Below are 10,830 nucleotides of genomic sequence, written 5' to 3'. Positions count from 1 at the left end.
ATCCACAGTGCAGCTAGCCATCATAAGAAATCAAAGTCCACAGACACTTCTCACACACACACACACACACACTCACACACACACACACACACACACACACACTCAACATTATTGTAGTGCCAGAGTTATCCAAATTTCCACCATTGGAGTTTCATGTAAAATCTGAATGTCACCTTTATTTTCATTCACTTAACAGTGGAATTTGTTAGCTCACTTTTTAAAAATTAGCCACACCCTAATCATAAGCATGATTGTCCTAATTTTATGCATTTTTTCTAATAAAATTCAAATAAATACAGTCCATAAATAAAATAAAATTCCACCAACTATCTAGAATTGTGTTGTATACCTTCAGTGGTATGCATATTAAACTGTGAAAAATGCCAGAGTAGCTTATGAAAAGAAGATTATACACACTGGTCTAGAATATAAGATTTTGATTTTAAAGAAAACTACTAAAGTATTATTTCCATTGCATTTATTAGGATAAAAAAATCATCAACTGCTAAATCAATTATGCTTTCATTAGTTAGAGAATCTGATTTCATAAATTATTATGAAAATGGGAGAATAGGACCACCGGTTGATGGATAGAGTTCTTTTTTGACATCTGCATTAGCGTAAATCCCACTCTCGTCATGCCAAGTGTTGATGCCAAATCTTTTGGAACCATTTAGATCTGTGAACTGAGAACGGCATTTTCTGTGGACTATTGAGTAATCATCTTGACAAGGGTAATCCTATAGGAGGGGGGAAAGAGAAGTGATACTGAATAACTGAAATATGTAAAAAGGAGTGATGTTTAAAAGCCAATCTTTAGTATGTTAGTCTTACTATGAACAAAGGTTAATTTTCAAACAATTGATTAATTTAACCTCTCAAATTACAAATACCTCAAAGAGAAAAAAGGCTATTGCATTTATAAATACTTATAATTCTGAAAGAAGAAACTAGTTCATGATTGTTTTATGAAACTAAAAATAAATTGTTATACATTTAAAATTGTTCTAACCCATAAATTTACAGATAAAATTCTATGATCATCTACATAAGCCCCAAGCAATTACAATTTATCTACCATTCAACACCTTTTTAAAATTAATGTGTTATAATTATTCCAAAGAATAATATCTTGGGCTAGATCTCTAATAACTGCTATCAATTCACACTTGTCAGTAAATGCCAAGTTCAAAGATTTATTCCTATGAGAAATTTACCTCAGCATAATCCAGTATAGTGTTTAAGGTATTTACCCTTAGAGAACTTCATAAAAGCTTCTAATATATATATATATATATATATATATATATATATATATATATATATATATATATCCAGCGACCAGAATGACCAGAACAACCAGTGGCTATGACGTGCACTGCAGCAGCCAACCAGCCTGATCTGGGCCCTGATCGGCCCCACTCTCATCCGGCCCTGCCCACAATCGGCCCCCAACACCCCGATTGGGGGCAGGGCCAGCCAGCCAACCGCCTGCGGCCCCTCCCCCCGACTGTCCCAGCCCAATGGGCCCCCATCAGGGTGGGCCAGCTGAACCCCACCTGTGCATGAATTCGTGCACCAGGCCTCTAGTAATAAAATAAGACATTATTATTGACCATTTCCCAAAGGAAATAATGATTCTTTTAGATTACATCAAGGGTAATGACAGATAACGAACATAAAGCCCTTGAACTGATTATATAATTTCTTCCTTTAATTGGTACAAATTTTAAAGTACTAGAACAATATTGAAATTAAGTCATCAAAATCTATAAAACAATGAAAGAACATCTAAACATAGTTCAAATCTTAGATTGGTTTTATTGAAAACAATTTAAAACTTTAACCAAATGTTCAACCATAACAATCATTATAGTGTCTATTTATTTACTGAGTGCCATGGGCATAGTAGTTGAGTGTTTATATCTTTTAATTCATAACAGGGCTCTGAAGTACAAACTACTGCTCTCATTTTACATATAAGAAAAGATAATTTGCTTAAAATCTCATTAGGGGGGAATTTAAAGAATGCCAATATTAAGTGACTCAGCCAGGACTTCAAACTAACCAACTAACTATAAGATCCGTTATCCCTCCAGGATCCTCATGAAATTCTTAATAATTAAGAGATGAAAAGAAATATAAACAATAAAATCCTAAACCTACATCTTATCCATGTTCCTTTCTACATAGTTTGGGCTTTTGCTTTTTGTTGTTGGGGTCTATTTCTTTGGGGCTCATTTGTTTATTTGCTTTTGATCAGGCAGAGGCCCTTTAAAACAGATTTTAAGCATCACTGGCCAAAACTGCCTTCTCAGAGGGAGGCAGGATCTGCTATTCCTACCCCAGCTGCCATCAAACCGAAGAGAGTGTCAAATGAAAGGTCAATGTGTTCCTTTAGCACCTCTTATGCAAAGACGATGATTCATTTTGATAATGCGAATGACAAGATTAAATGTGATGTTTTAGGAAAAGGATTGTGGTATCAGAAGCTACTAAAGATTGAAGGTAGAAAGGACTGGATTGAGGAAGTGCAATTAGAATTGGATCTCAACTATTTACAATATCAACTGATGGATAAATAAACAAAATGTGGTCTATTCACACAATGAAATATTACTTGGCAATACAAGGAATAATTGATAGGTGCTATAACATAGAAAACATTATGCCAAGTGATAAAAGCTAAACCAAAATACCACGCAGTGTATGATTTCTTATATAAAATGTACAAAATAGGCAAGTCCACAGAGGAAAAAAGTAGTTTTTCAGGAGATGGGGAAGAATGAGGAGTGACTATTAATGGATGTGATGGCTAATTTTCTGTGTCAACTTCACTGGATCATGGGTACCCAGATACACACACACACACACATACACACACACACCTTGTCATTTAACTCACAGACTTACAGACTTCAGAATATCAATGACCAAACATGGAAAAATCAGCTCATAGAGTTCTTCAAATGTGAAGAAAAATATGCTTTGCCTATATGGCTTCAACAAGAGCTGGAAAAAAGAGCAGGAATATAAGGAAGAGTCTGTCTGGAGAATGTAGGAAGAAGAAAATAAGGGAAAAGGATAGCAGAAACAGTTTCCTAATGTACCCATCCCTATCTAGACTTTAATCAGGCAGAGTCTCTTTGACTTGAACACACAGAAGTATCTATAATAATAAAAGCATAATATGCTAATTAGACCAGACGTCCTTCTGGATAACCTTCCGGTCAAAGCCGGGGCTGTGAGGGAAGTCCGGGTCCCAGGGGCCAAAGGGAAGCCGATGCTGGCAGCTGGGAGAAGGCAGGCCTACTCTTGCATGAATTTCATGCATCGGGCCTCTAGTCTATATATATAAAAGCTTAAGCAACCGGCCAGTACCTATGATGCACACAGACCACCAGGGGGCAGACACTCAAATCAGGAGATACTGAGCTGCAGTCACTTGGCGGTGGCGGTTCTCAGATGACACACCCGGAACCAGGGAGGAGGGAGCCCGATTCTGGGGTGCGTCACCCAAGAACCCCCCTCTCACAATCCAGGACCCCTCAGGGGATGCCGAGAGCCAGTTTCAGCCCGATCCTCGCAGGCCAGGCCGAGGGACCCCAGTGGTGCAGGAATCCATGCACCAGGCCTCTAGTATTAAATAAATGAGAATAATGGCAGAAAGGCATGTGGGGTCTTCTCCTGGCTCCCACCTCTTATGAGAACTCTTGAAACAAAACACATCTCAGGCTGCCCTTTCATTTGCCTGGGGCATATACCCAAGCTGGTAGAGCAGCATGGTCAGGCAGACGGAGGCTCTGAGAGTCATCAATCCTGAGCCACTTTTGGCATCTTGTGGCATAAACAAGACCCTGAATAACTGCAAGTCTGCAGAGGGGGTTCAGCTCTCAGTTTCAGAATTAGATCTGGGAATGATTAGGAATCAGAGAAGGTTTCTGTGGGACCAACAGTATCTGTGGGAGTGGAAATAACGCTGAATAATCCCAAACATGCCATGAGGGTTACAACAAAGTCCAGAGAGAAAGCAAGAGAAATAGAAAAGAATGACAGTTAACAAAGCCCACAGACCAGAGCCACTAATGCCAGCAAAGAAAAGAGCAACCAGGTGGACTAGGCATATCATCACAGAGACCAGAACAGGCACAAAAATGCCACTCAAAAATACCCTATTCTTCCCCCCTGGCATCAGGATACTAAATGGTATCCCTCTCTCCATATGCCTGGACACCACCCTTGGGAGAATTGCAGTTATTGCTGTGTAACAGGCCAACCTACACGCAGCATGAGAAACAATGGCCATTTTCAGATTCTTTGGGTCAGGAATTTGGAAAAGGTACATCAAAGACAGCATCTCTGCTCCACAGTGTCTGGGGTCTCAGCTAGGAAGTCCTGAATGGGGGTTGGGGGGGTAACTTAGGGCCGGGGCTGGAAACCTCTCTCATTCCAATTGGTAGTTGATGTTGGCTGTCTGCTGGGACCCCAGCTAGGGCCGTTGACTCGGAACAACCTCACAGGTTCCCTCACGTACATGCTTAGGCTTCTTCATGGCATGATAACTGGGTCTGAGAGTGAGGGTGGCACAAAGAGAACCAGGAGCTTTTATCACCTGACCTCAGACATCACAAGCATCACTCCCACCATTGTCCCAGTTCACCCAATTGCAGGGGAGGTAATACAGATTCTGCCTCTCCATTAAAATCACACTACAAGAGCATGTGAGGTGGCAGGTATGTTGCAGCCATTTTGGGACAATAACAATCTGCCACAGGGAGAAAAATAGGGAGTGTTAAGGTTCCCAAGGGTACCCTTAGATTCAATGACTTGCTAGGAGGACTCACAAGACTCAACATATAGTGGTACTAGGGGCTATGATTTATTCAGCAAATGGATACAAAGCAAAGTGAGCAAAGGGAAAAGGCATGCAAACTGAAGTCCAGAGGAAACCAGGTGCAAACTTCCAAGAGTCCTTTCTCAGTGAGTCACACAGGATGCACCTAATTACCCCAGCAATGAGTTTGTGAAATGCTCTCTACTGGGGAAGCTCATTAGAAACGTAGTGGACAAAATTTTTGTAGGAGGCTGGTCACATAGGCACCCTCTGCCTTGAACATACCAAAATCCCAGACTTGCAGAAGGAAAGCAGGTGTTCAGCATAAACCATTTGTTGGCACAGTGAACCATTTTTACTAGGGAATCTTATCTGCAAAGCCAAGTTTCTAGATGCCAACCAAAGGCCAACCTTACAAGCAGGTTTTTTAACAGGTAGCAGTTTCAGTTCTGCTATGTTAGTTCTTTACTACAAAGAGGGGATGGGAAAGGATCTCTAAGAGTTTGTCAAGGGAGATTAAACACTTCTTATAGGAACTTTTTATATTATGGAATCAGGCTAATCTTTAAATGGATTGAAGAGTGTGTGTTTTCCCTCTGGTGGTGGGCTTGGGAAGAAGGCCAGTGATCAGGCACATTTCTTTCCTATGCATATGTGAGTTGCAGACAGTTGCTGTATTTTCAACACCCTAACCTAATAATGAAATGTTTACTCAACGTCAATTTAGTGGGAGTGCGAAGAAGTGTTTAGAAATTGTGTACAGAAACAGATTTTTGAAGTACCACATGTTGTTGGCTGGTCCATTATTCTCGTGCTTCAGAGACCCTGAGTTCTGACAAAGTTCATTTATGATAGAACCACCACTGCAAGCTTTCCTGAGCCCTTCAGGGAGATGAGGGTAACTGGGAACAGGTATCTGAGCTGTGCAGAGCCAAAGTGGAGGAGACATTTCAGAGGAAAAAGGTAGAGGACTTCCCTGGCTAAGTGTGTAAAGAATCAGAGATGTTCCATAGCCTCAAACCTATGGGAGAGGTAACACTATTAAAAAGAATAGGACAGACATGGAGATGGGGAGAACTTGTTTCAGGAGGAGGAGATGAGTCAGATTTTAGACATTTTTAATTAGAGATGACATCAGCACAAAATCTTTATTTGGAAGGCAGTGCTGTGGAACAGATGGCCTGGAGGGAGGTCTGTGCCCTATGCACAGCAGTGATCATTGACTGGGAAAAATAGCTATAAAGAACATTATCGGGATCATGAATTATATTTGAATACAGACTGTGGATGACATAATTATACTGCATCAACTTTCCTGAGGTTGAACACTTTACCATAGCTATAAAATCCTGTTCTTAGGAAAAGCATGAATTATTTAGAGGTAAAGTACCACAATGTCTCCAGCCTAATGGTAAACAATTGGTGACTCTGAGTCAAGATTATATGGGAGCTCCCTGTGCTATTTTTGCAACTTTCCTGTAAATTTGAAATTAGATAAAAATATGTTTCCCCAAAAAAGTGATGGTCAGGGAGCCATGGAGTAAATTAATTCTCTGAGATTGTAGAAAATGAGAGAAGCAGGGTGCTGGTATCCAAATCTTGGGGACACAGAAGGACAGATATGGAGTGTGTTGCAATGTCATAGATTCTGAAGGGAGAGGGAGGTTGAAGAATGCAGTAGTAGCCCAAAAATGCTCACTTCTAAAGAAGCTTCATAGAGAGCAAGACCTGATAAAAAATAACCAACAGTAAGGATCAATCTCTCATCATCTCTAAGGGTACTGTTTTAGGGAGGGTCTAGACCGTTGAATGGCCTGTCCTGCATGGTTCAGTGGTTGAGCATTGATCCATGAACCAGGAGGTCACTGGTTTGATTCTTGGTCAGGGCACATGCCTGGGTTGTGGGCTCGATCCCCAGTAGGGGGTGTGCAGGAAGCAGATGATTCTCTCTCATCACTGATGTTTCTATCTCTCTCTCCCTTTCCCTTCCTCTCTTAAATCAATAAAAATATATTTTAAAAAAGAAAGAAAGTTGAATGAAATGTTCTGATAAAAGATGGAAAAATAAAGAGCATCAGATAAAGGAACACTGAGCACTGAGGGCAACAGACCCTGCAGAATCAGAAACCACTAAGATGCAACAAGAGAATCACTATAGAAAAAATTCTGTCTTAAAATTAAGAACATATTCTTCTTCCTTTTCTTCTTTTTAACATATCATAGAAAGGCGGGTTAGGATGTTACAGGAGGGTCCTCTTGGTCAATAGTGCCCCCAATTGACTTTCCTTCATTATGAAGGACAAATAGAATATGGTTATACCATTTATAGCAGTAAAATGTATCCATGTATCTTTAAGTTATAGGTATCTATTGTACTGTTAGATACCCAATCCCTCCTCACCCCATCCCCATCACTCCTTGAGTGTTATATTCTTACACAATGCACCATTATTTCCCAAACCTTCTTTTTTTCCAGAATAAAATTATATTGCTATTTTTTAGTCAAAAGATACCCAGTACTCACCCAGTTTTTCCCAATCTTCCAAGGGACTGTTCTCTGGTTATTCTTATTTGATTTCATGCTTTTTCTTTAGGGCCTTTTATTTTTGATAGTTTTATTTTCAAGGTCATTTTCCATTTTAGACCTGCCTTCTGAATATCAGTAACTCTGTCTAATTTACTATTATAAGATACTTTAAAAGCATAGCTCAATTCCTCCATCCAGATCATCCATAAAAATGCATAATGGGTTATGTTTCCTGGCCAAATCAGTCACTGTGAACTAACCTTGTGTCCACCATTACAAACAGCTATTAGCCACCTGGCATTCATGCAACAAAGACCATTCTACCCTAGCAAGCCTATAAGTGTGCTCATTTAGGGTTCTCCAGTTACTCTTGAAAAGACATTTTAGGCAGCAAACTTATTAATGTGAATGTCACATTGGATGGAATGAAAGTAGACATAATAGTAGACTGCAGTGATATTTCGTTTCATTATTTTCAGTATACATCATGTATAAAATTCCTTAGCACTTATATGCATTTGACTAAAGACCTGTCTTCCCCTAATAAGGTTGTCTTCTAAGCACACACGCAGAGGGATGTGGGAGGAAAAGAAAATTCCCTTAGAGCTAAATCTACTTTATCAACCCTGGGATCACAGGGCATAGGCATCTCAGACAGATCCCTTCATTCATCTCCTTCACTACTTATAAAATGATGTCATTTCTATTGGGCATTTTTTTCTCCTGATGATTTAATTACAAACATAAGAGTAATTGGCAAATACAGCAATATTAAATATATAACTAATTATATATATATTTGTTACATATTTAAGAAACATTAATCAAACTTTTTTATTTGATACTAGAGGCCCGGTACACAAAATTCATGAATGGGGGTGTGTTGTCCCTCAGCCTAGCCTGCACCCTCTCCAATCTGGGACATCCCTCTCACAATCCAGGACTGCTGGCTCCCAACTGCTTGCCTGCCTGGGGTCCCAGATTGGAGAGGGTGCAGGCTGGGCTGAGGGACCACGCTCCCCCTCCCCGTGCACAGATTTTGTGCACCGGGCCTCTAATATTAACAATAATAGGGTGGGCTAGCTTCTAAATATGGGTGTTGGAAATCAAACTACCAGACAGCAGGAAGGAAGGGTGGAGCCAAAGACTTATCCCCTGTCCTAAAGGCTCACAGCCAGCCATGGACCAGTCCTCCAACCTACCTTCTCTGAATCTTTTCCTCTCTTTTGGTTCTTTGGGAAAAGGATGAGGAAGCTTTTAAAAGACAATATCTTTCACTGAAATTGGGTGAGCCATAATAAGTACCCAGTGCAAGAAGTGGAGTTCTGAAGATGTAGCTGGTAATTCTCATTCATTTCTCTCCTTGGAAATAATTCCATAACTTTCTCATACTCTGTATTTCCTTACTTATGTCTAGAGCTATGGTATGATAAGTTGCATTTTCTTTAAGCTTCCCACAATGCTGTCCCACTTCATGCAAATATGCATTTAAGCAAATGTAAGAGCCCATCATATAAAAATTGATAAAAGTCTCAATTCATGCACAAAGTTTGAAGTAGTATGAATCCGGATATTTTAAGATTGTATAATTGCAAAAGTGGTGGCCTCAGTGAGTGGTGAACTATTTATGCTAAGGCCATATGGTAAAATTCCTAGCATGTAAAAACTTACCTAGCATGTAAAAAAAGTTAGTATTTTATGAAGTATACTAGAGGCCCGGTGCACGAATTCATGCACTGGTGGAGTCCCTTGGCTTGGTCTGTACCCTCTCACAATCCAGGACTCCTCGAAGGATGTCGGAGAGGCCAGGCTGAGGGACCACATTGGTGCAAGAATCCGTACAACAGGCCTCTAGTATGTATATAAGATCTTTGGTTAATCTCTTCCCGCCCTCCCCCCTCCCTCCTTCCCTCTGAGATTCATCAGTCTGTTCCATGTTTCCATGCCTGTGGTTTCCACTCCTGTGTTAAGCGTCTACCCTCTGGTGGTCAGTGTGTGTCATAGCTACCAGCCATTCAGATAGCCAATCACTTAGGCTTTTATATTTATAGATACTTGTTTATATGCAAGATAACCTCAGTCACTATTATGCTGTTATTTAGCCATCCACTTATAATTTAAAATATTTTTGTATCCTATAAGAATGTAATGCAAACATTCATTAAATAGGGGTGCTAAAAAGCAGTGCTAAAAACATGTCTCAAAATCAATTACTTTGGCTTGGAAGTGAAAGAACAAAACTCTAACTAAAGCCAAACAACTGCCATGGCATGTTGTGCTATTAATGTGGAAATAAGCAATGAAGAATTATTAGAAATAATGCTGAAAAAATTAAAAACATAAGTATGTAACACAATGGCTAAAGATGTATGCACTCAGAGAATACACCCCTATATTTCTGCCTATGGAAAATTCATCCGTTAAGCTTTGTGAGTTTGTAATTATGTCTTCAACTTCATTTTGTTTAGAGATGAAACCAAATTCCATGTATATAAGGAAACAGGCCTGAATTACATTTTTATTTTTTATTTTTTTAATAAATCTTTATTGTTCAGATTATTACAGTTGTTCCTCTTTTTTCCTCCCAATAGCTCCCCTCCACCCAGTTCCCACCCCACCCCATGCCCTTACCGCCCCCCTCCACTGTCCTCATCCATAGGTGTACGATTTTAGTCCAGTCTCTTCCCACACCCCCCACACCCTTTCCCCCCTGAGAATTGTCAGTCCACTCCCTTTCTATGCCCCTGATTCTATTATATTCACCAGTTTATTCTGTTCATCAGATTTTTAATTCACTTGATTTTTAGATTCACTTATTGATAGATATGTATTTATTGTTCATAATTTTTATCTTTACCCTTTTCTTCTTCCTCTTCTTACAGAATACTTTTCAGCATTTCATATAATACTGGTTTGGTGGTGATGAACTCCTTTAGCTTTTTCTTATCTGTGAAGCTCTTTATCTGCCCTTCAATTTTGAATGATAGCTTTGCTGGGTAGAATAATCTTGGTTGTAGGTTCTTGCTATTCATCACTTTGAATATTTCTTGCCACTCCTTTCTGGCCTGCATAGTTTCTGTTGAAAAATCAGCTGACATTCATATGGGTACTCCCTTGTAGGTAACTAACTGTTTTTCTCTTGCTGCTTTTAATATTCTCTCTCTGTCTTTTTCTCTTGGCATTTTAATTATGATGTGTCTTGGTGTGGTCCTCTTTGGATTCCTTTTGTTTAGGGTTCTGTGCACTTCCTGGACTTGTAAGTCTATTTCTTTCACCAGGTAGGGGAAGTTTTCAGTCATTATTTCTTCAAATAGGTTTTCAGTATCTTGCTCTCTCTCTTCTTCTGGCACCCCCATAATTCAGATGTTGGTATACTTGAAGTTGTCCCAGACGCTCCTTACACTATCTTCATATTTTTGGATTCTTTTTGCTTTTGGTTGGGTGTTTTTTGCTTCTTCGTATTTCAAAT

The 10,830-nt window shown here is 39.6% G+C and overlaps 1 protein-coding gene across 4 annotated transcripts in view; it reads right to left on the bottom strand.

Annotated features, from left to right (window-relative positions):
- Positions 1-461: 461 nt before the first annotated feature.
- The window catches only part of CFAP95 (cilia and flagella associated protein 95), a 69,522-nt gene continuing 59,153 nt past the window's right edge, over positions 462-10,830 (bottom strand). For all 4 annotated transcript variants that reach the window (XM_028146366.2, XM_008142196.3, XM_054727757.1 and 1 more), the window contains one exon: positions 462-740. In XM_028146366.2, coding sequence (XP_028002167.1) covers positions 555-740 — 186 coding nt within the window. In that variant the 3' untranslated portion in view covers positions 462-554. The remainder of the gene's footprint in view (positions 741-10,830) is intronic.

The sequence above is a fragment of the Eptesicus fuscus genome, chromosome 15, assembly GCF_027574615.1.
Source record: "Eptesicus fuscus isolate TK198812 chromosome 15, DD_ASM_mEF_20220401, whole genome shotgun sequence".
NCBI classification, from domain to species: domain Eukaryota; kingdom Metazoa; phylum Chordata; class Mammalia; order Chiroptera; family Vespertilionidae; genus Eptesicus; species Eptesicus fuscus.
The sequence above is the reverse complement of the archived record's forward strand: the minus strand, read 5'-3'. Positions and strand labels throughout refer to the sequence as shown.